The sequence below is a fragment of the Elephas maximus genome, chromosome 6, assembly GCF_024166365.1.
Source record: "Elephas maximus indicus isolate mEleMax1 chromosome 6, mEleMax1 primary haplotype, whole genome shotgun sequence".
In the NCBI taxonomy this organism is placed as follows: domain Eukaryota; kingdom Metazoa; phylum Chordata; class Mammalia; order Proboscidea; family Elephantidae; genus Elephas; species Elephas maximus.
The window spans coordinates 72,679,110-72,704,993 of NC_064824.1; the positions used below are offsets into that span (position 1 = coordinate 72,679,110).

The 25,884-nt window shown below is 41.1% G+C and overlaps 1 protein-coding gene across 9 annotated transcripts in view; it reads right to left on the bottom strand.

Annotated features, from left to right (window-relative positions):
• Positions 1–25,884, bottom strand: part of WIPF1 (WAS/WASL interacting protein family member 1) — a 142,857-nt gene that overhangs the window by 22,474 nt on the left and 94,499 nt on the right. For 6 of the 9 annotated variants that reach the window (XM_049887483.1, XM_049887484.1, XM_049887487.1 and 3 more), the window contains 2 exons: positions 6,335–6,423; positions 2,229–2,358 (listed from right to left, as the gene is read on the bottom strand). In XM_049887483.1, the coding sequence (XP_049743440.1) occupies positions 2,229–2,358; positions 6,335–6,385 (181 nt within the window). In that variant the 5' untranslated portion in view covers positions 6,386–6,423. Of the gene's footprint in view, positions 1–2,228; positions 2,359–6,334; positions 6,424–16,673; positions 16,757–21,829; positions 25,277–25,884 lie in introns of those variants that run through there. The other 3 variants (XM_049887490.1, XM_049887485.1, XM_049887481.1) reach the window with 3 other exon arrangements.

Below are 25,884 nucleotides of genomic sequence, written 5' to 3' on the forward strand. Positions count from 1 at the left end.
AATAATGTCCTTATCATTCATACATTATTCATTAACTTTTTTTTTTTTAATGATATACTTTGGAATACTGCATTGATAATAGGACACATTTGCATGGTATTACAAATTCAAAGAGATCAATACACTCTCAGAGGTCATCTGTTAATTAGTTCTTTACCCAGAACATCTGTCCATCTTCCAGATAGAGAAGCTGAAGTAGAGGATAGTTAACTGGGGCCAGGTAACTTAGGCAGTAATTAAACTGCAGGATAGGGCTAAATTCAAGAGCCATCATACATAACCATGGTCATCAATTTAATGTAGAGACCAGGGAGGTTTCACCTGCAAACATGGATGGGCTTTGCAAAGAGCTTGTGACAGTATGTTGTTGGGTGCCTTCAAGCTGACTTTCAACGCATACTTACCCCCTGTGACAGAACAGAACTGTCGCATAGGGTTTTCTTGGCTGTAATCTTTACAGAAGCAGAGTGCCAGGTCTTTCTCCTATGGAGCCACAGGGTGAGTTCGAAGTGCCAACCTTTCAGTTAGCAGCTGAGCACTTAGCCGTTGCGCCAGCAGGGCTCCTTGGCAGCAGTGTAAATACCCAATTAAGTGCATGGACAACAAGGACATGCGTTCGGTTGCATCTTGATTCCACCAAGCAAAGTGCATCCTTAAACATCCTTGAAATGCGGGAAAGGAGACGACCTAGTACTGTTCCCATTTAATGGACGGATATGGGATCTTAAAAAGTAGAGAGAGTTTCCACTAGTGGATTCAGGAATGGGCCCCAGACTGTCCATCTCTTTCCACATTAGTGGGGATTTCACGCCTTCCTCTCCAGAGCCCCAGGCTCGCTTTCTTGGTGGAGAGAACCTCCAGCCTCTGTCCTAGAGGTTGGCAGTTTGTGGAGCCCCTGGCCCTATTCAGGGAACCATGATTCAGACAGCTGTTGGACAAAGCCTCCCCAGATACAAGTGACTCTGCTGGGCTCCCCAGTGAGTGAGTGAGTCTTGTGCCACTGATCAGGAGGACTAAGCGTTTATACAATAACCAATCAGTTTTGTGGGCATTTGACGTAGAGGTCAGTTTCTTTCAAGTCAAAGGTCAAAACCTCATATTCCTTTTCAATGGATGGTACATTCTCCTTTGCACCACCTTGCTGGTTACAGAGTAACCAGTTCAAAAGGCTGGTTCAAAGGCCTTTATCTTGGCCTTCCTCTTTTCTATTTTTCTCCCACGCCAGTGTTCCCACCTAACACTGGTCCTTCTTCATTCTCTATCTGCTAGGTATTTCTCCCATAAATTCCCCCTAAGCACTTCTAACTCTTCCACCTTTGCTAAAACCCTGCATATTTATTTCAGTATTCATTTGCCCACAAAATGCCCTCTGGTGGTTTTGGAAGGTCAGTCTATTTCCTATTGAGTCCAAATGAGATCTGTGATCTAGGATGAATTCTGGGGACATCTGGCGGGCAGGGGAAAGGTCTAGTAATGTGAGGACAGTCTCAAGGCCCAGTGATTAATTACCACTAGAGTCTAGTCATGGAGATGTTTTCATTCTGTGTAAATGTTAATAAGTAGCCCTGTGTTGTGGATACTTGTCCATTTATACATGTCCTACCTTACTTGACAGTATTTGGATGAATAAACAAACATGTAGTCTCATTTCCTCTCTCTCCAAACTCTTAATAATCATATCTTACATACCTTGAATTACACATTCCAGACTACAAATTTTCATAGGCATTACCTCATTTGATGCTCACAACAAGCTTGTGAGGTCACTAAAACAACAACAACAAGCTTGTGAGGTTACTAGAATGGGTATTATTATCTCCATTTTACAAATGAAGGCAATAAGGCTTGAAGATGGTAAGTGATGGATGTTCCAGGACTTGAACCCATATCTGTTGATTCCAAGGCTAGGCCCATTCCATATTTCATGCTACCTCCTGATGTGCAGTACAACGAGCCATGGGTTAAATTTTAGAAAGTGTTGTGAGCAACTTAGAGAATGGCTGCTGTGTGTGTGTTGGACAAAGAATTATTATACTGGCTTCCTGCAGCTTTAGCGGGGAACCCAAGCCAGAGCTCTGGCCTACAATGAGTGACACAGTCCCTGATTCTGCTAGCTCTGCAGCTGTTGTTAACAAAAAAAAAAAAAAATTTTTTTTTTTTTCAGAGGGGCAGGGTGATTGTTAAGCCATAAACCATTTATCTTCATGGAAAATAACTTTTTCACTTACTGTCCAAAATTGGTGCACTTCTGTCATTGGTGACTGTCTTCTTTAGTTTCTTCCCTTTGCTGATGTCTGAGAGCAGAGCATTTCTCCCAGCCTGCTCTGTCTTATTCAAGGTAGGCTTTTCTGTATTGGCCTGAAAAGAAACCATGCAAACTCACATTCATCTCTTGGAGTAAAACCATGTACTACAACAATCAGCTGGGGCAGCTAGAGCACTGGAAGCTTGTTATTAAGGTTCTTGGCAATAGGTTGTAAATTCCCCACAAGTTTTAGACTCGATGTAATTCTTTTTAAGACCTAGACGTTTGGGAGCAGATGCAGCAATAAATTACATTCATTCTTAATGCAGGAAGAGTCAGTGCCTGATAAACGTCTCTGAAAATTCAGACCACAATCTGGCTGTAATCAACAGAGCCAGGGCTGGATGGCTACAAACGAGAAGCGAATTTTAAGTCTGGGAGGGTCCTGAAGAACTGCTTCCCTTTCCTCTTTGTTAGAACTCACCTGGTGCAAGGGGAAAGTCATCTCTAGCAAAAGGTCAGCTGTAAGTATCTTTAAAAAAATCCACTTAAAGTTTTAGAAAACAATTCCTCTGTCTATATTGCCAAAGTTGTTTTTCTTTTTTAAATTTAAGTCAGGTTTATTGAGGTATCATCACACGCACTGAAATCATCCTCTTAGCGTACAGTTCTATGAGTGTTGACAAACATACAGTTGTATGACCAGCACCACAATCAAGAGAACAAATACAGAACATTTTCTATTACCTGATAAAGTTCTCTCATGCCCCTTTGGCCTAAGATGTTTATGTTTAATCCTTTGAAAGCTTAGCTCACAGAAGGCTACGAAGTAGACAAAGGCACTGCCTTAAAATGTTTGGGTATTTTTTATATATCCAGAATTCCTGGGAAAATTCTTTAATATGAAATGGCCATCTCGTTTCTTCAGGGTTACTTTAGAGAGTGCAGACGACAAGAGCCCACATCCAGACTAGGAAGTATTTGCCAGTGTCTGTCACTCTTAGAAACTGCTGGTCTTACCCAAAGAGCCTCTGGATGCCGCAAACCTAAAGGTCTGTCCAGCAGTTCTGAGTCTTTCTAGCCTAGCCCCAGCCCTTCTGGAAGTGATCAGATTTCAGATATGCCAGTGATGGCCATGGGAGGTAAACCTGGGGAAGCTTATAGCTTGATACCCTACACAACTATTTATTATCAGAGTGAGAGCTAAGAAAAACTCTGAAGTAGGCTAAAAATAATTACTGTGTGTTAATCTAGAAGGGACTTGAAATAAATTATAAAGTATTATATAATCTAATGGTAGTAACAGTTAACATTTATACAGCTCTTACTATGGGCCAGGCACTGTTTTTAGCACTTTATGTATGATTTGGGAGATAATATTGAAGCCATTATTCCCTGTCCTGGAATCTGACCCAGCTGGAGCTGGACTTACGAGGTCTCACAAGGACACATCAACTGGGCCCTGAAGTATAAGGACATTAGCTAGGACAATCTTGGAAAACATCTTCTAGGGAATGTTTCACACAAACTAATAAAACACAGCACTAAAGACCCACATACTTTCCACTCTTATCTTTTTCTACTGGCATTTACTGAATAGTAAGATTTGTTGGACCAGTGAAGACCCTCCTGACTGTTGTTACTGAAACCTATACCAATGATTGTTGAGAAAGACAATTCAAAATGTAGGATCAGAGTTTCTAGCCAATCTGTGAAAAGGTGAAGCTTTCAGTGGTTTTGCCCATTTGTAGTGTTAATATATACTGATGACCCTAGCGTTCCTTGGACTCGGGCAGACATGGCTCTGGCAGCATGCTTGTCCACTTCCCACTTTTGCCTTTTTGAATATATGCTGAATAAAACTTTCTTTTCGCTTTACTCAACTTTGTGATGTTTTTACCCTACAACATGTGTATTAATTCATTTACTCCTTATCAATCCTACAGCTATTATCTCCATTTTACAGACAAGGAAACCTAGGCACAGGCAGATGAAACCATTTGCCTTACGTTACCCAGTTAGGAAGAAGAGAACTGGGATTCAAATGGTGGCAGTCTGATTCCAGAGCCTTCCCCATAACCTGACAGAAGTGTTAACTGTGGGATACAAAATGCCCCTTCCCCACTAGTCCCCACCACTGCCCTGAAGCAACTTTGTTAAGAGCTTCTTGGCTATCGTTCCAGAAATTCTCCTTGCATTTATACTTTACTTTTGCTAATGGAATCATCTTTTATTAGAGTTTGGAAGGAGCTTTTAAAATTACCTATTGTCTTCATCTAAGGAAGAAAAAACCTGAGGTCCAAAGAGGTTAAGTGACATGTCCAAACTGGAAATTCTACCAGTTTGGGGTCAGCAACCTTCAGTGGCCTCGTGTTCTGCCTCAAAATTAATTCTGACACCTGACCTCCTTGGATGCTAACTTCTCTCAAGCCCAGGGCGCTTAATTGTACTGTTCCACTAGGAAAGTGTCTTGTGATGTGCACCAGGCCCCCCTTTCCCTTTTCTTATCTTTCTGACTTCCCCAGGATCTTGCTTTTGTTACGTAGTAATGGATAGAAATGAGTTAACAGGATAAACCAGCGTTTCCCAAGCATCAATCATTTTGGAACGGCCTTTACGATTTCTGCCATCTTCTCATGCCACCTGTGTATTTATGTAATATTTTCATTAAATCAATTCACTATATTATTTATTATCCTATTTTTCATCGAATATTTTCTTTTAACTCTTAAATCCGGGGTTAGATGCGTTGGTTACAATTTTTAGAGCACACATTAAAATAAATACATGAATATTAAAATTAAAAAGATATTAATCCATGGGCCACTCAGCAGTGGTATACATTTCACGCTTTTGGGGAAATACAGATGAACTAATCTGGCTATGTTAGCCAGATCAGGGCCTCTCAAACCATTTATGTGAAGGACCAATACTTTAAAAAATTTTTCCAATCCATCAAAGATTGGTGCTTTTGCAAAATAACAGTGAATCATTAGAAAAATGAATCTGTATTAAAAAAGACATGCAAAATACCATATTATTAGAAAAAACATAAAATTACTGTCAAATTGCTACAAACGATTCTAAACGCAAACTCAATTTCTATATTATTTCTTTAGGAACTCTAACAAGCAATTCAAGAACCACACTTTGAATAGCACTGAGTTAATTAATGGTCTGTTCTTCCCATCTAGGTTCCAAGCTCAGATGGGCTATAAGTGTGTCCCATGAAAGCCTTGGGCAAAAGACTTGCCTTCTCTGGGCCTCAGGTTTCCCAAATGAAAAATGAAAGGACCATCACTTTGTGAGGCTCCTCAGCACGGAAGGCTGGAGGAGGCCTTTGTAATCAAGTGTCTTGGAGCCTTTCCATATCACGAGGTAGGTAGCAGCTGCCTGCTTCCAGGACCGGGGTGCTGCCTGGACCCTCCAAGGAAGTTCTATCAAGGAACCAGGATGAGTCCAGTCAAGAAGTTCCTTGGCAAGTAGAAATCTAGATGCAAGGATAGATTTAAAGAAGGATGTGAGTGTGTGTGTGTGCGCGTGTACGTGCGTGCGTGTGTGTGTGTAGGGGGTGGTGGTGACAGTGGGGATGATATCTGTCAAAAACAGAGAGTGGGGAGAGAGAGGGAAAGGCTCACAAAAAGAAAGAAGTGAGACTGGAGGACATTTTAATGGATGCATTTTCAGACAGAACAAGACCTGGGTTCTTGGACTGTCCTGCCCAGAAGTTAAAGGTTAGAAGTTAAAGTTCATTTGAATAGAAGCAGTGTGTACAGGTTTCAGAGCTGCTCCTGCAAACCCCTGTGATGTTTCCCTTGGTGGACACGGTAGAAGAAATCTAAGTAATCCACATTCCATGCTTGTACTGTGCATTACATGAGACCTTAGACAACAAGAACCCTTGGTGTTCGTGTTCACTAGGTCTCAGGGTTCGGCTTACTCTGGGCACTTGGAAAGCCTGCCATATCATATTTAGGCTAGAATGCAAATACAGTTAAAACAAATACACATATGGCAGGTTTTGGTTTCATCTCACATGCTTTAGGTGGGTGGTTATGCATTGATAATGGACAGTGAGGGGAAACTCACCAGTGCAAATGTTGGGGGTGGTGGGGGTGCTGGAGGGGGAGGGACAGGCATCTTGGATGGCTAAACTTTCAACAGTCTTGCTGAGAAATCTGTAAAAACAAAGCAAAGTCATACATTAGACATTTTAGTAATACTCTGTCCTAATATGCCTTCCCCGTTCCCTGTCAACGTGACAGCTATTCACACAGGCCAACTCTTTTTTTTTGTTTTATTTATTTTGTTTTTTATGTTGTTGAGAATATATACAGCAAAACATACACTAATTCAACAGTTTCTACATGTACAATTCAGTGACACTGATTACACTCTTCTAGTCATGCAACCATTCTCACCCTCCTTTTCTGAGTTGTTCTTCCTCCATTAGCATAAACTCACTGCCCCCTAAAGTTCCAATCTAATCTTTTGAGTTGCTGTTGTCAATTTGATCCCATATAGATAGTTCTTAAAAGAGCATAATGCTCAAGGCAGACATTTTTTACTAGTTAAGTTAAACTACTTGTCATGGATTGAATTGTGTTCCCCCAAAATATGTGTCAACTTGGTTAGGCCTTGATTCCCCATATTCTTTGATTGTCCTCCATTTTGTGATTGTAATTTTATGTTAAAGAGGACTAGGGTGGGACTGTAACACCTTTACCAGGTCGTATCCCTGATCCAACACAAAGGGAGTTTCCCTGGGGTGTGGCCTGGTACCACCTTTTATCTCTCAAGAGATAAAAAGGAAAGGGAAGTGAGCAGAGAGGAGGGACCTCATACCACCAAGAAAGAAGTACAGGGAGCAAAGTAGGGTCCCTGAGCAGAGAAGCTCCTAGTCCAGGAGAAGATTGATGAGAAGGCCGACCGAGAAGGAAAAAAACCTTCCCCTGGAGCTGACACCCTGAATTTGGACGTTTAGCCTACTTTGCTGTGAGGAAATAAATTTATCTTTGTTAATGCCATCTACTTGTGGTACTTCCGTTATAGCAGCACCATATGACTCAGATACTCCTGTTTGGCTTTATGAAGAGAAGACTTCAGGGGGTATTTTTGGTTTAAGGTTTAAAGATTATCTAAGGATAATAGTTTCAGGGGTTCATCCAGCCTCCATGGCTTCAGAGAGTCTGGAGTCCATTAGAATTTGAAATTCTGTTCCATATTTTCCCCTTTTTGATCAGGATTCTTCTATAGAATCTTTGATCAAAATGTTCAATAATGGCCACAAGAAAACCACACACCAACACCTCTTAAGAATATAAATGCAAACATCCTCAACAAAATATTAGCAAATCGAATCTAAAAGCATATTAAAATATTACACACCTTGATTAAGTGGGATTTATCCCACGAGTGCAAGGGTGCTTCAACATTTAAAAATCAATCAATGAAATATATGATATTCACATTAACAGAACATAGGAAATAACCACAAAATCATCTCAAATGATGCAGAGAAGGCATTTGACAAAATTCAAATACCTTCATGATTAAAAAAAACATTCAACAAGCTAGGAATAGAAGGGAAGTTCCTCAACCTGAAAAAGGGATTTTTTATGAAAAACCCTGAGCTAATAACATCATACTCAATGGAGAAAGACTCAGACCTTTCCACTTAAGATAAGGAACAAGACAAGGATGCCCACTCTTACCACTGCTATCCAATACTGTATTGGAAGTTCTAGCCAGAGCAATTAGGCAAGAAAAAGAAATAAAAGATATCCAGATTGGGAAGGAAGAAGTAAAACTATCTCTTTTTGCAAATGAAAAGAGCCTTCCAGGACATGATCCTCAAAGGATCCACAAGAAAGCTACCAGAGCTAATAAATAAACTTAGCAAAGTGTCAGGATACACAGTAAATACACAAAAAATAGTTGGGTTTCTATACATCAGCAATCAGCATTCTGAAAATGAAATTAAGAAAACAATTCCATTTAATCCCAACAGGATTTAAAAGAATGAAATAGGGAGGAATAAATTTAACCAAGGAAGTAAAAAGACATACATTAAACAGTATAAAACATTATCGGAAGAAATTTAAAAAGATAAATAAATGGAAGGACAGTCCATGTATGTGGATTGGAAGACTTAATATTGTTAAGTTATCAGTATTACCGAATGCAATCTAAATATTCTGTGCAATCCCCATCAAAACTCTAACAGCCTTCTTTGGAGAATCAGAAATCCTCAAATTTATATGGAACTGCAAGGGCCACTACAGCCAAAGCAATCTTGAAAAAGAACAAAGTAGGAGGGCTCACATTTCCAAATCTTAAAGCACACTATAAAACTACAGTAATCAAAACAGTCTTGTACTGGTATGACAGACATATAGACCAATGGTATAGAATTAAGAGTGCAGGGATAAACCTGTATATGTACCTATGCTCAACTGGTTTTTGATAATGGTGTTAAGTCCATTCAAAGGGGGAAAGAACAGTCTCTTTGGTAAGTAGTGCTGGGACGACTGGATTTCCAGATGCAAAAGAATGAACCTGGACCCACATCTCACAAGATATATGTAAATTAACTCGAAATGGATCAAGGACCTAAATGTAAAAACTAAAACCATAAAATTCTTAGAAAAAAACTTTGGGGTAATGCTTTGGGACCTAGTTTTTAACCGTGGATTCTTAGATATGACACTGAAAGCATAAACAACAAAAGACAAAAATAGATAAATAATACTACATCAAAATTAAAAACCTCTGTTCATCAAAGAACTTCATTTGCAACGTGAAGAGACAACCTAGAGACTGGGAGAAAAATTTTGGGAACCATGTATCTGACAAGGACTTAGTATCCAGAATGAATAAAGAACCCCCCCAAAAAACCAACAAAAAAAGACCAGCAACCCAATTTAAAAAATGGGCAAAGGACTTGAACAGACATTTCACCAAAGAAGAAAGACAAACAGCCAGTAAGCACATGCAAAGATGTCCCACGTCATTAGTCACTGACATTGGAAATGTAAATCAAAACCAAAATGAGATACCACTTCACTCCCACTAAGATGGCTATGATTTAAAAAACAAAACAAAAAAGCAGATAACAACAGGTGTTGATGAGGATATGGAGAAATTGGAACCCTTATTCACTGCTGGTGGGACTGTAAAATGGTACAGCCACAGTGGAAAACAGTTAGGCAGTTTCTCAAAAAGTTAAATATAGAATTACCACATGATCCAGCAATTCCAAGAGTAGGTATAACCCATTGCCATCAAGCCGATTCCGACTCATAGCGACCCTATAGGACAGATTAGAACTGCCCCATAGAGTTTCCAAGGAGCGCCTAGTGGATTTGAACTGCTGACCTTTTTCATTAGCAGCCGTAGCACTTAACCACTATGCCACCAGAGTTTCCTAGAGTAGGTATACTGCTAAATAATTAAAAGCAGCAATGCAAACACAGACCTGTACACCAATATTCACTGCAGCACTATTCACAATAGCCAAAAGGTGGAAACAACCTAAATGTCCATCAACGGATGAATGGATAAACAAAATGTGGTATATACACACATACAATGCAATATTGTTGTTGCTGTTGTTCATTACCTTTGAGTTGATTTCGACTCATGGTGATCCCACGTGTGCAGAGCAGAACTGCTCCATAGAGTTTTCACAAGGCCTGTCCCCTGAGGCACCTCTGGATAGGTTCAACCACCAATCTTTCAGCTAGTAACCAACTACTTAAACACGTGTATCACCCAGGGAATTTATCAATGGAATATTACTGTACCCTAAAGAGAAATGAAGTCCTTATACATGCCACAACATGGATGGATCTTGAAAACATTATTCTGAGTGAAGTAAGTCAGTCTTGAAAGGACAAATATTCTGTGATCCCACTTATATGAAATATGCAAATGTATAGAGACCAAAGTTTATTAGTGTTTACCAGAGGTGTGGGGGGGGGAGTAATAATAACGATAATAATGTCGTTATTAGGGAGCACTGAGTTTCTGTTACTGGGGGTGGAATAAGTTGGAAAAGGACACTGGTGATGGCTGCACATCCTGATGAACTTAATCAATGGTACTGAATGGTATACTTAAAAATTGTTGAGTTGGCAAATGTTTTGTTATATATATTTTTACCACAATAAAAAAATGTTGAAATGGTAAAAAAAAAAGTTCAATAATGGTAGCCAGGCACCATCCAGTTCTTCTGGTCTCATGGCAAAAGAGTCGGTTGTTCATAGTGGCAATTAGGCACATATTCCATTTCCTCCTCTGTTCCTGACTCCTCTCCTTTCTCTGTTGTTCTAGATGAATAGAGACCAATTGTTGTGCCTTGGATGGCCACTTACAAGCTTTTAAGACCCCCCAGAGACTACACAATGAACTAGGAGGCAGAACAGAAGCACTAAACATGTTATTAGGCCAATTAACTGGCATGTCCCATGAAATCATGACCCTAAAAACCTCTAAACCAAGGAACCAAATTCCATGAGGTATTTGGTTGTATATAAGCAGCCTCAGAAGTTACTTTTTTTTTTAAAATCATTGTTTTACATATGTCTATCACACAACTTTTGTCAATTCAACTTTTTACCAGTGTACAACTTACTGACAGCACTTAAAATACTTGGCTGTGCAACTTTCCTTAATTGATGCAATTTTTCGATCGCTGTAAACTAAAACTCAGTATTCCCTATGCAATAACCCCCACTTTTTCCCCTCCCTCCTGCCCCCTGGTAACCACTAATAAATTTTGGTCTCTACACATACACCTTTTCTTGTTTTTTTATATAAGTCAGGTCATACAATACTTGTCCTTTTGTGACTGGATTTTTACTCAGCATAATGTCTTTAAGCTCCATCCATATTTTAGCATGTATCAGGGCTTCATTTCTCCTACTGGCTGAGTAGTATTCCATTGTATGTATGCACCACACTTTGTTTATCCCTTTATCTGTGGATGGGTATTTAGGTTATTTCCACCTTTTGGCAATTGTGAACAGTGTGGCAATGAACACTGGTGTACAAGTCTCTATTTCAGTGTCTGCTTTCAAGTCTCTTGGGTATATACCTAGGAGTGGAATTGCTGGATCACATGGTAGTTCTATTTTTAGTTTTTCACACAGGCCAACACTTAAAACGGGTAGAGTTAGCTTTACATTACTTGTAAGAGGCTTACTGTTCTGGAAGAATCCTGGCAGGAGGGGATTTTGAGCCAAAGTGCCTGAAGAGATTGGTTGGGACTGAAATCTAGTGCCTCATGCCGCTCAGTTCCACCATGCCAAAGCAGGTCAAAACATAAACAGTTAGAAATGTACCCTAGCAAAGTATGAGGAAAACAAATTTACTTCAAGTGGCTCATTTTATCAAATCCATTAAAAAACCCTTTCTTGCTCTCCTAATCCAAGCTCATTCCCAGCCCCTCGGGTTTTTTCTCCATTTTCTTATGAGCCTTCCTGCAGCCCACAGCCCGCTTCTTGCGATGAGGTTCTTGATGGAGTATGCACCGTAGGAATGTCGTGTGCTCTCGACTTGATTCTGACTTATAGTGACACTACAGGACAGAGTAGAACTGCTCCATAGGGTTTCCTAGGCTGAAATCTTTACAGGAGCAGATTGCCAGGTCTCCTGTGGAGTGGATGGTGTGTTCGAACTGCCAGCCTTTAGGTTAGCAGCCATGCACTTAACCATTGCGTCACCAGGGCTCTTTACTGTAGAATACAAGGATCAATCTTTTTTCTTGACCTGCCCTCAAAGTTCTTACAGCCCAAAAACACTGTTTCCATGGAACACATGTCCCAAATTTTAAACAGCAATTAATTTCCTTTTATTCTCAATAGTTTCTTAACTGCTGAAAATAATTCCTGAGAAATTAAAATATTAATTTAGTTCAAGCATTAAAAGTTAATGTGGACAACTCATACCTTGAAACAAGCATTTTCTATTACAATAGTGCTAGATGGCTTGCTTCCTGTAAACAAAAAGGGAGGGGAAAAGCTAAAATGATATGGCTGGATGTGTCACAGCTGCTGGAAAGCAGGAATTAAGACAGGTTAGAAAACTCTTCTGTTCCAAGTGAGCTGTTGAGAAAAGGAAATTTCAGAAAAGTCCACAGCAGCAGCAACAGCTCTCACTTCTAGACAACCAACTGGATCCAGGGTATTTTACTTGCACTGTCTCTAACTCTCACAGTGTTGCAAACTAGCATCATTACTCTCATTTTACAGATGCGGACACTGAGACCCAGAGAAATTAAGTCACTAAAAAGATCCACAGGAATTCATTCAAATCAGGTCCTTTGGATCCCTGCTCTTCCCACTGGATTGCACTGCCTCACTACCCCACTCCCTTTGAATGACCTGATAAGCATTTCTGAGGCAAGTAAAGAATTAACAAGCGTTACAGCTCACCTGTAAATGAGGTCAAAATCTGTTTTCAGAAAGGGATTGTGTCAGAGGAGAATCCTTTAAAATGTGTTCCTTAAGTTGATCTTTTCTGCATGATACCGACTGATAACCCGTGGGTCCCAGTGGGTACTGTAAGCAGGGTAGGGGGCCTGTGTTAAGAGGCCCCTTATAAAGGAGGTTCTCCAGCTGCAGAAGGCATGTTCAGGGGTCTTGGGAATAGGACGAGGAGGAAGGACAGGGATCCAAAACTCAATTCAGGCCTGACTAACTGTGAAGGATGCTGGAGCCAAACTTGGGTATTAACAGCTGAAGAAGGCAGCTTTCCAGGGAAGGGTGGTAGCCTGTTCTGCTCAGTGGGTCCCAGAGATGAACTCCACAGAACAGTTCATCCATGTGCTTGGTGGATGAAATGTCCCTCAGGATTCTATTTTGTCTGATTCCATGTTCACCAAGTAACCTTCTGTCATCCTGTTATCCTAGGAAGGAGTAGATTCCAGTCAGCTAACAGGAGAGATCAACTTGAACTTCTGTCCTATACAGCTTAGGAGCCAAATGGTGGAAATGTGGATCCCTTCAGGGGACTGCCACTCTGAAAGTCCTCTTTAACCTGATTATTTTACAGTTTTCAGTTGTTGCTGTCATGGTACTGTCTGCACAAACTGACTTACAAATAAACTGCTGGGTCACAACTCCAGATGGGGTTGTACTAAATGCGTGGTCCAGATGGCTGGTGTGGGAGAAACGAACAGTTGTGGTTGGGGTCAGCACCCGGGCAACATTTCAGAAATGGGCAGGCAAAACCACAGTTCAAGGAGCAAGAAGGTGTGAAAAGCTACAGAGTCTTGCAGGAAGAGTGGCTCTTCCCCTCCTGCCTCCTTAAATAACGGGGAGAAGATCAGCGGTGAGTAATCTCACTTTCCCTGGGTGATGCACACCTAAGTTCTCTTTTCTCTCCACTTCTGCAAAGGCTTGGTGCCACTCACCCTGCCCCATCTTCTACCCCCCTCCAGATAAACTCCCACTTCAATGCTGAAAGGCTATGATGTACTCTCTGCTCCTTCCTAGCTGAACAGCTGCTGGGTATGGTCTGGACTTCTCCAGGCTAAGGCTGCGAGGGATGTTTGTCAGACCATCCCTGCCACTCGTCACATTGACCAAAAGAAGACCAGTCTCATGTCCCTCCTTGCCAGGCTATCCACCAGGCCTGCTTCTTGGCTGTCTTTCCACTATACTGTGAACTTCATCAGGGAAGGGATACGCTTCTTCGCCATGGACTCCCTAATACCCAGCACCAAGTGTTGTTAGTTGCCATTGGGTGGGTTCTGACTCATGGCCACCCCATGTGTGCAGAGTAGAACAGCTCCATAGGGTTTTCAAGGCTGTTGTCTTTCTTTCGGAAGCAGATCACCAGGCCTGTCTTCTGAGGTGCCTCTGGGTGGGTTTGAACTACCAACCCAGTAGTTGAGTGCTTAACTGTTTGTGCCACTCAAGGACTCCCAGCACTGAGCAAAACACAATAAATATCTGGAGTTAAAGAACCAGGAATCACACAAACAAGCAACGTGCTTCCCATAGGAACACATGGTCTCCCAGCATCGCCCTTAGTGCATCCTGAGGTTTGGGCAAAAAACTGATCCTATTTCAGAAGGGCTTGTTAGCATTAGGAGTCCACGAGTGGTGCAAAAGGTTAAGTGTTTGACCGTTAACTGAAAGGCTGGTGGATCAAATTCACCCAGAGGAACCTCAAAAGATAGGCCTAGCAGTCTACTTCCTCCAAAAAAAGAAAATCACAATTCTACTCTGACACACACAGGTTGCCATGAGTTGGAATCAGTTCCTTAGCAACTGTTCCCCACCCTGCCCCAGCATTAAGCATTGGGGTTTGCTTTCCTGGCAGTGCCCAATTCCCCCAGTGAAGCAGAACCCCAAGGCCTCCGAAGAGTAAGGCGTCTGTCCTGTCATGGAGTTAACAGCCCACATGAGAATCAGAACCGGGACTTGCTGAAGGGCCCTGGCATCAGAACACAGGTCCTAATTATCAGGCTTTACTAACCTGTACCCTGGTAACTGCAAGGGTCTGTAGACAGAATTCAGGGGTCCATGACGTTGGTGGAAAAAGTACATACTTATTTCCACTAAGCTCTAACTGAAATTTGGTATTTCCTTCAATTATGAATGTAGACCACAAACCACAGTACCTAAGAGTTTTTCACCAATAGGTGTCTTCAAATCATATTGTTGCAAATCTCCTTTGAAATTATGGTAATGTTTAGATCTTGTTTAAACCATTAATTAAGAAGTACATATTTCATATAGTTAGTTTCCTCTGTAATCCTTTGTACTTTATTTTATGCATTTAAAAACAGTCGGAGAAGGAGTCCAGAGGCTTCACCAGACACCAGTGTGGTCTATGGAATGAAAAAGTTCAGAACCCCTGGGAGGAGATGAGCCTGGGTCAGGCAAATTTGGTTTTGAATCCTTGCTCTGCCACCTAATAACTTAAGAAAATAATTTAATCTTTGAAACCCACCTTTCCCAGCTGTTAAATGGGAGTTTCTGGGAGGATTAAGTGAAATGGTGCACACCAAGATCTCAGCACAGAGGAAGCAATCAATAGAGGGGGCTTAGGATCTATCTTTTGAGGGTCAGGCCAGGGTCCTACTGGTTCGATACTGCTGGAGCACATGGTAGAGGAGGTGGTGGCTAGGGGACTGGGCAGAGGGGCCCTGGCTCTGCATGAGGACAGAGCTGCACTGGGTGGGAATGAGTAGGCTGATGACTTGGTCTCCTGCATTTGGTTCTGCCCTCGGGATCTGGGGGCACATTAGGAAAGACAGCTCTGTTCTGGGGCCAGGAGGGGCCCTGTTGTTAGGTGCTGTCGATTCCAACTCACAGCAACTCATGTGACAGAGCAGAACTGCCCCATAGGGTTTCCTGGGCTGTAATCTTTACCAGAGCAGATCACCAGGTTTTTCTCCCGAAGAGTCACTGAGTAGGTTCAAACCACTGATCTTTTGGTTAGCAGCTGAGTGCTTAATTATTGCACCACCAGGGCTCCTTAGGAGGGGGCCCTAGGACAAGGTAAAGGATGAAGGCAAGGTTTCCAAAGAGCCATCTGTGCATCCGTGCATCAGAATCAGCTGTGTGCTTTTTGAGAGCACCGAGTCCTGGTTCCCTTACTAGTTGAGATCCCTAAAGTTAGAGGCTCACTGGACTAGAGGCCAGGACTGAATCCCCATTGCCGGTCCTTGCCCTTCCACCCAATCTGCACCCCAGGGACTGATCTGTAAGAATATGCACTTTTGAAAATTAATTTCATTTAAGAATAACATCTTTTAAGAATAATTTCTATGTTTAAATAACTTTCATCATTGAAAGAAAAGTCAGACTTTTCTAAAAGATTCCTTTTAATTCTGTGTTGAGAGAAAGCCATAGAGATTGAAAACAATTTTGATTTTACACAGTTTTAAAAATTCATGTCTGCCTGTTACGCACTGTGAACATTACAAGACAATGGCTTTTAAATAGAATACTCATCAATTGATTTCTCACTCAAGCCATCTCTGAATTGCCATACATTAAGAAATAAAAAACCAGCCTGAATCCTGGGGTATGCGAGCTGTTGGAAAAGTCTTAACTGAATGAATCATTTAAAAATCATCAAATTTTAGGTGAAAATGGTTTATGGGAAGGAGAGGACCTACCAATAAGCCTTTATAAAGGAATCTGCACTATATAGGTAGAGAAAATAGAGCAGAATATTTTGCATAAATGACCTAAATATTCAATAGTTGATTGTTCTCGATTGCCTATATACACAGACACCCACTCACCCATCTATACAAACACACACAGAAAATATACATCAATATTTGGAAATCTGGAATTGTTTTAGTTCTGTGATTGACATGGTTGGCTTAGTTGGTGCTGTGGGTTGAACTGTGTCCCCTAAAAAGACATGATGAAGTCCTAACCCCCAGTACCTGTGAATTTACCTTATTTGGAAATAAGGTTTTGCAGCTGTACTCCGGTTAAGATGAGGTCATTAGGGTGGGTCCTAATCCAATAGACTGGTGTCCTAATAAGAAGAGAAGAGACAGACGCAAGGAAGCCGGCAATTAGAAGAGGGAGGCAGAATTGGAGTGATGCTGCCACAAGCTAAGGAATACCTGAGACCACCAGAACATAGGAGAGAAAGCCTCCAGGGAAAGAATGGCACTGCCAACACTTTGATTTTGGACTTCCAGCCTCCAGAACTGGGGGAGGGAGGAGGGAATAAATTTCTGTTGTTTTAAGCCATCTAGTTTGTAGTAATTTGTTATGGTAGCCCTAGGAAACTAAGACAGTTGGCTTTACGATAATTGTACTATAGTAAACACTCAGTTCAACACTCACATTAGACACAATGATCCCAGACCACTGAGATCATCTTCCAGCCTGGACTCACTTGCTGAATATGTAATGTGGATTACAAGGGACACCCATGAGAAAGTCTCAACTGCTCAGACCACTCCTCACCCCTGCAGGCAGAATATCCTCCCCAATGGCATGGCTAACCAGAGGCTCAACCACAGCCCATAGTCGTCCAGACCTGCTGAGGAAACTCATGGTTTCTTCTTCAATGTGCCTGTCTAGGAAAGCAGAACTATCTATGAATATAAAATAATCAGTCTCCTTAGGACCAAGGAAACTGACTTGTTATTTAAATAAACTGTTCCTTAGTTTCTCATGGAAAACCTAGTAGCATAGTGGTTAAGAGCTACAACTGCTCACCAAAAGATCGGCAGTTTGAATCCACCAGGCACTCCTTGGAAACTCTATGGGGCAGTTCTACTCTATCCTATGGGGTCACTATGAGTTGGAATCGACCCGAAGGCAGTGGGTTTTTTTTTTGGTTTAGTTTCTCATAGTCGACTTCAAATTAATTCTAGATCTTACTGTGTGAAGCTCACACTACAGAGGGACATGGGGGGAGGGTGAGAGAGATATCCAACATTCCCCCAATGACACAGCTGATAATCCTCAGAAGGCCAGTCTCCAACCCTGAGGGGTGGGGGCACCCGAACTGGCCAAATTCTATTAGATAAGAAGGGATTGTTCAGTTATGTTTTATCACTAGTTTGGAATATTTGAAAATATAAAGCATTTTGGTCTGTAAATCTTGCCAAAAGTCACCCTTAAATACTATCTTGTGTGAATACAAAAATGCACAAAGATGAAAATAAAATACTAACATTGTATTTAGTAATTACTGAACGAAAGCATTTGACAATAATTAAACTTTAGGTGAAAACGGTTGGGGGTTAATAATACCCAGAGATACCTATTGTTAACATTTTGATGTATATCCTTTCAGCTTATAAACACATACACACAAACACACACACACTATATATATATATACATAAACACACAATTATTTGATGAATAAATATTAACTGAAGGAAATTTATAATTCATATAACTCAACAGTGTTCTAATGAGAAATGATTCTTGAATTCATATTGAGTTATTACAAACACAGAAAATGATTGCAAGGGCATTCATTACAAAGGCAATGAATCCACTCCAAGTTACGCTGTAAAAATAAAATCACTTAGCGAACTCAAATTTCTGCTAAAACCCTGAAATTTTAAAAATCCCTGTAGATTTGGAATTCCTCCTCATAGTTACTCTTGATTCCATTCTTTGGAGGCTCCTCCATGATGTAAATTTAGTTGGATGTATTCAAGATCTGAAAATCATTAGAACTAATTAAGATGCATTTGGCTTTGTTCTTCAACTTCCTGTAAAAATGCTCAACAGGAAAATTGATGCACACAGTAAACCACAGCCATCCTGTTTCTTTAACACAACCTTTTCACAGCTGCAGTTGCCTGTCACTTCTGCTTCACGACAGGAGTCGCCACTGCCAGGCAACAACCCGCCTCCTCCACCTGCCTCTCCCACCTCCACAAAAAAAAGCATGTTGTTTGGCCATTTCACAAACTTTTAATGCCTTTGCAAAAAGGTTTGTTTCTATTATCGTCACCTCTTCCTCTCTCGGGCTGAAGGCCTCCTCACTCAGCGGGCTGCAGGCAATGAGGCAACCAATATAAGAGGAAAAAGAAAAAAAAAGTCCACTCAACCTAAGAGGACACAAAAGGCAGAGAGGAGGAGCAAGCTTTACTTTATAAGCAAAGAAACAGCCTCACCTCATTAGTTATCTACCACTGTTATTCTGCAATTTGAGCCAAGTGTGGAACACATGCTTGCTGTACACGGAAATCCCTCATTTCTCAAAACAATCTTTTCTCCTGGTTCATCATCAGTAAAAACAATAATATCTCAATGGAATTCTGCTCAGGTGTCCACTCAATCAAAAGGTTCATGTCTCTGCTGTACTTTGAGAGTCTCTGGCTATTTTAGATAAACAGTTGGTTTATTTTTTGGAGAGGTGGTTAGGAAAGGCATTTTTCAAATGAGGTGTTTTGAAGCATCTACAATGTCATTAAGGTTAGCTAGAAGCTTGGATACAAACCCACAATTTTCCTGTAAGAATAACTGTTGGAGAACTAAAGATTGCTATGAAGTAAAATTATTTTTTTAATCTGCTGTCGTATCATTTACTTAAAAAATTAATTCAAAAGTTGTAGGTTTCATTGAAATCCAAGATCCTTTGAAAAGCGAGAACTTGAAGGTTAACTAAATGACTCCCATACCTGTCATATTTAACTGTGGGAATATTTTTGGGAAATGCTTCCTCCTGTATTCACATAACTAAGAAATACCAGTTGTCTTCCCACCACCTACCATCTCTTCTAGTGCTCCCATTATAGGGGTCAAATCTCAAAGCCGAACTTTTCCCCAATCTGCAGCACCACATTTAGTTTTACCAAAGGATTAAGATGTTCCGCCAATTCCCTCACACTCGCTCACAGACACACACACAAACAGGGCACATACATCAGCACACTTGGTGTATTTTATTCGTTTTATCATTGTAACCGTGGCCTTGCAATACGAGCAGAAGTTCGCCAAATTTACTTCTGAAAAGGTCAAAAGACAAAAGGACAAGAAAGTTGGAAAATGACTTACTTGAGATTATTCACTTTAAAGATTTTACTACTGCTGTGGCATTTAAGGCAAAGCATTTGTGTAATCCCAGATTCCCAGGACTAGAAAGGACCCCAAGAAATCATACAATTTATCACGTCTCAAAATTGCACTTAAAAAAAAAGCTCTTGATATTACACAAGACTTTTGCACACGTATTCATTAGGTGGCCTTGGGGAAATTACTTAGCCTCTCTAAGTCCCAGTTTCTGAAATAAAATAGGGATAATAGTACCTATTTATTAGGGTTGTTCAACGGCTAACTGAGGCAAATGCTTAATAAGTATTAGTCATTATATGTAATAAAATAAGCAAAATGCTTCATAAAGAGCATGACACACTATTTTAAGTGCGCAATAAATGTTACCTTCCTTCCCTTACTTAACCATAAGAAAGAGAAACCACAAGCTGATTTAGACTTTACCTCACATGTGCGCACACACGCAAACCTCTATATTCCAAATGAATGCTGAAGGGAGATGTGTATGAAGTATGTTTTAAATTTATCAGAAAAGCATAAAGCCATTCTTTAATTAAGCCATCCTTTATTCTACTTTTTTTTTTTTCCTTCAGATTTAATTTTCAGAACTGAGGGTTGCAAAGTACAGACAGAGGTATTTGTAGCAGTCCAGGGGAAAATGCTCTTACCAACAAGAAGTAAATGTATGATAATTTGGGGAAAAACAAAAATGAGTCAAATCTTAAAGCAGAAACTTAACACAATTTAAATAGCCAGAAACATCTAAAGTAAATGACGTGTTCATGAAATATTAAGCAGACTTCAAAAGGGCATAAAACTTGAAAGGTCCAGGAATTAGGTAGCTCACTTCCTCTTACATTTTTGCACAGGCCAGATCTAGAATTAGATTCCATCGTGATCAGGGCGAAACTGCTGCTAGCCCCAGGAATAATTTTCCCCATAGAGAGTTCTCTAAATATTGCACTTCATCCAGTATGCTTTAGAGTTTAGGTATTCGAGTAGTTGAAGAGCTGTGGATAATTAACCCATGAATGAACATTCCAAAGAGCACTAGAAAGCCTGACTGTGACTGCAGATAAATTATTTAACCTCTATTAACACAGTGGCTGCAACAAGGGGCTCAAGCAAAACAACAATCATAAGAACGGCACAGGACCAGGCAGAATTTTGTTCTGTTGTACAAGAGTTGCTATGAATTGGAATCGACTGGATGGCACCTAACAACAACAACAACGATGGACCTACAAAATGATGACTTTTGACTAGATGATGTTCCAGTTCAAAAGCAACATACCTTTATGAAGTTAACACATAATATCCTAAGACTCACGATCCAAATGAATAGTAAAGGTACAGCTTCCATGCTACTTCACCTTAAAACCTTTCCCAAGCTTCCCATCTTTCTCATCATCCTGTCTTATTCTTTCCCCTGCCTTTCCACCTACCCTTCTCTCTACCAAGCTCTCCTACTTTTCTTAATCAGGTCATTCTGTAGCCTCTTCAATTCACCGCTTCTCCATTTTCTACTATACACACCAGTTATGCCAGTTGTCTTCTTCCCAAAAGCCCCTGCTTAGAAATGCGTTAGTTTGGGACTTGAACTTAAGTAACATGTCTGTAGCAATTGAACGGCAACAGCTTAGCATCATGGGGCTTTCGTTTGAAGCTTCCAGTGCCCCCCCTTTAAGCAATTACTGTTGCAGGCCAAACCACAAAATTGCCTTTGAACGAAGGCAATTGTGTGGACAACGGTACCATACATGGAAAGGATATTTTACTGACATAACTGTTCATTTCAAATGTAAAAAAAATTCCTGTGAACCCAAACTTGTCCAATGATCAGGAAAAATTCTACTGGAAATTCTGCTTATGTTTTGGCTCAAAACACAAGTTACCAGTCACCCATAATCACCATAGTGGTGAACTAGCATTTTGTGCAACAGGAATAGATTGTGTGGCTTTCTCCTGAAAAATTAAACAACTTCATCTTGACATACTGTGGCCCATTAAAAGCCATTTAACTCTGCCCTCTAGCCGGTAAAAGAAATACATTTAGTTTGAATATAATTTTTCTTACCGTGAAAGGATACTGCAGGACATGCGTGATCGGGAACACAGGCAGACAGAGAGCAAGTGAGACATGAGCCAAGACAGAAAACCATCCCTGAGAAAGGTATCATCTTCTAACGCAAACTTGGGGTCGTTAGCCAGCCATTTTGGACAAGCTCTGGCCTCTGGTTAAATGTGACATACTGAGTCAGAGGCAGATGTCCTTCTGTGGCTATTCACTTCCTGTCTGATTAATTTGTTGCTTGTTCCTTCCTCCTTTGCTGTTGAAAAAAGAAACTAGATTGGTTTTACTTAAGAAGCAAATAAGGGGAAAAAAAAAAAACCTAAATTAAAAAAAAAATTAAATATGTTTCTCCTTCTCACAAGGTGTAACATGTCTGTTTGGTACAGTGACATGAGGAGGTCAGCACCTCTCTCCAGCTAACAGCCCAGCTTTATTCTAGACACAAAAACAAATAGTTGTGCACAGAACTTGAGATTCCTTCAGGAAAATTCTATTTGAAAGCATCACTCTCAATATTGGCTACTCCCGTCAGTAATTAAGGAAAAGAGTCACTCAAGAAATAAAAGCACTCCACTACACTAATAATTAGGTAAGTGATTCCTCCTCCTCTACAGAGCATTCAAGTGTGTGGGGAGAAAGTCACAAATGGAAGTGAAGTGAGAGCAGTTAGGTGTATGAAGAAGGCAAATGAGTTTTGAAATGTGACTTTGGTGCCTAAGTCAGAATCAATGATATGCAGTGCACGTCAGCTGCAGATCCAGAGGTTTTTTTTTTTTTTCTTTTTCGTTTTTTAAATTGTGCTTTAAGTGAAAGCTTATAGCTCAAGTTAGTTTCTCGTACAAAAATTTATACACACATTGTTATGTGACCGTAGTTGCTACCCTTTAATATGTCAGCACACTCCCCCTTTCCACTCCAGATTTCCTGTGTCTATTCAACCAGCTCCTGTTCCTTTCTGCCTTCTCATCTCACTTCCGGACAGGAGCTGCCCTTTTAGTCTCTTGTATCTACTTGAATTGAGCACACTCTTCATGGGTATCATTTTATGTCTTATAGTCCAGTCCATGTTTGAAGAGTTGGCTTCAGGAATGGTTTTAGTTCTAGGTTAACAGAGAGTCTGGTGGCCATGTCTTTTGGGGCTCCTCCAGTCTCAGTCAGACCATTAAGCCGGGTCTTTTCACTAGAATTTGAGTTCTGCACCTCACTTTTCTCCTCTGTCCGGGACTCTCTGTTGTATTCCCTGTCAAGGTGGTCGTTGCTTTTAGCCAGGCACCATCTAGCTCTTCTGGCCTCGGTTTATGTGGCCCTTTTTGTCTCTTGGGCTAATATTTTCCTTGTGTCTTTGGTGTTCTTCATTCTCCTTTGCTCCAGGTGGGTTGGGAGCAATTGATGTATCTCAGCTGGCCGCTGGCTAGCTTTTGAGTTGTCTAATTCTGTAATTTCATTGTTAAAATCTTCTGAATTTCTGATTGCTGTCTCTCTATGGATTCTTGCAGCCTATTAAATTTTTCATGATGTTCTTGAATAACCTTTTTAATTTCTTCAACTGTTTTATCTGTGTGTTCCTTGGCTTGTTCTGCATTTTGCCTGATCTCGTTCCTGATGTCTTGAAGAGTTCCGTAAATTAGTCTTTTGTATTCTACTTCTGGTAATTCCAGGAATACACTTTCATATGGAAGATTCCTTGATTCTTTGTTCTGAGAGCTTATTGAAGCGATCATGGTCTGCTTCTTTATGTGATTTGATAGACTGTTGTCTCCGAACCATCTATAAATTACTGGATTTATTTTATGTTTGCTTACTGTATCCTAGCTTCTTACTTTGTTTTGTTTTGATATGCCTAAATAGGCTGCTTGATTATTTTCGCCTTTGAAGCTCTAACACCCTGTCACCAGACGGTTAGAGCTGTTATCAGGTATGTAAGCCCAGGAGTCCATTCACTTTTCTTGTACGGATTCAGCTCAGGTGTCCAGGTAGTTGGTCATCAACTGTGTGGTACAGGCTCTGTCCTACAGTCTTAGAGGGGGCAGAGGTGATCGGTGTAGGCACAGGTACCGGTTGCAGCAGGGGGTCATATTCTGAACAAGGCAGGGGGTTGACAACTCTCCCCCGAGTGTCTGTGAGTAAAGTGCATCCCTGTGTCCTGCAGCACACAGGTGGGTGGATTCTGCAGCTGGGCCATGGGCACCCAATCCTTTTGGGTGGAAGGACTGGGAGGTACCACTTATCCTTGGATCCCTGTAACGGGTGGCTAGGTGACGTGGGTGGAACCACCAGTCCTTAGGCTCCTGATGTAGGTAAGTGAGAACCCTGTTTAACAGGCAAAGCAGTGTCAAATATCAAAAACCTACCTCTCCGCCACACAGCTGAAACAGCTGCAGTCTGCCAACAAGGGCCTATTCTCCCGAAATGGGCCCACACAGGTCCATGCAAGGGTGAAAGGTATTCAAAGTCCGTGGCCCGTTTGTGCCTAGACAGGAGTCACCTCTGTCCCGAGCTCCCCAGCTTGGTGGAGCTGGTAGATTATCTTTTCCCCCAGTTGTGAATTTATTCCTTCTCCAAGGCCAGGAAAATGGCTCAGAGCATGCAGCAGAACCTATCTCAGGCCCAGGGAAATCAACAGCCACTGAAGCCAGCTTGGGGGCTGGGGGTGCAGTAAAATAAACATAGGTACTTAGCTTTTGCTGAGAGCGCCGTTCTCTGATTCCAGAGGTGTGAGTAGGCCATGCCGCTCGCTGTCTGTCCCTGAGGAAACGGTGTCTGGAATGCTACTGCCAGCCCCGCCTTGTTGGCTCCAGGGGATCGTGCCTGAGGGTTCCCGCTGAGTCAGGTCTGGCAACTCCTCACTACTTCTGAACAGTCTCTCCCTCCCCCTGCCGCTCAGACTTTTTTCTAACTTTGCCTTTGATGTTCAGGGCTCCTAGCTTGTCATATATATAATCGTTTCACTTGTTTTTTCAGGTCTTTGTTTTAAGAGGGATCACCGAAAGCATCTGACTACTCTGCCATCTTGGCTCTGCCTCCTGCTGGCTAGCTTTTAAGACCCCAGGTGCCACTCACCAAAGTGGGATGCAAAACATTTTCTTAATAAACTTTGTTATGCCAACTAACCTAGATGTTCCCTGAAACCATGGTCCCCAGACCCCCACCTGCTACTCTGTCCCTTGAAGTGTTTGGCTGCATTCTGGAAAACTTACTAGCTTTTGGTTTAGTCCAGTTGTGCTAACTTCCCCTGAATTGTATTTTGTCCTTCCCTTCACCTAAGATAATTAAACTCTGGGGGCATAGTGGTTAAGAGCTACGGCTGCTAACCACAAGGTTGGCAGTTCAAATTCACCAGGTGCTCCCTGGAAGCCCTATGGGGCAGTTCTACTCTGTCCTATATGGTCACTATGAGTCAGAGCTGACTCAACAGGAACGGGTTTGGTTTTTTGTTGTTGTTGTTGTTACCTAGTTAGTGAATACCCTTCTCCCTCCCTCCCCACCCTTGTAATCATCAAAGAATGTTTTCTTCTGTGTTTAAACCTTTTCTTGAGTTCTTATAATAGTGGTCTCATATAATATTTGTCCTTTTGCAACTGACTAATTTCACTCAGCATAATGCCTTCCAGATTCATCCATGTTATAACATGTTTTGTAAATTCATCACTTCTTTATCATATTCCATGTGTGTGACTATACCATAATTTATTTATCCATTCATCCGTTGATGGGCACCTTGGTTGTTTCCATCTTTTTGCTATTGTGAACAGTGCTGCAATGAACATAGGTGTGCATATATCTATTCGTGTGACAACTCTTATTTCTCTAGGATATATTCTAAGGAGTGGGATTCCTGGATCATATGGTAGTTCTATTTCTAGCTTTTAAAGGAAGCACTAAATCGATTTCCAAAGTGGTTGTACCATTTTACATTCCCACTAGCAGTGTCTAAGTGTTCCAGTCTCTCCACAACCTCTCCAACATTTATTATTTTGTGTTTTTTTGGATTAATGGTAGCCTTTTTGGGAGTGAGAAAGTATCTCATTGTAGTTTTGATTTGCATTTCTCTAATGGCT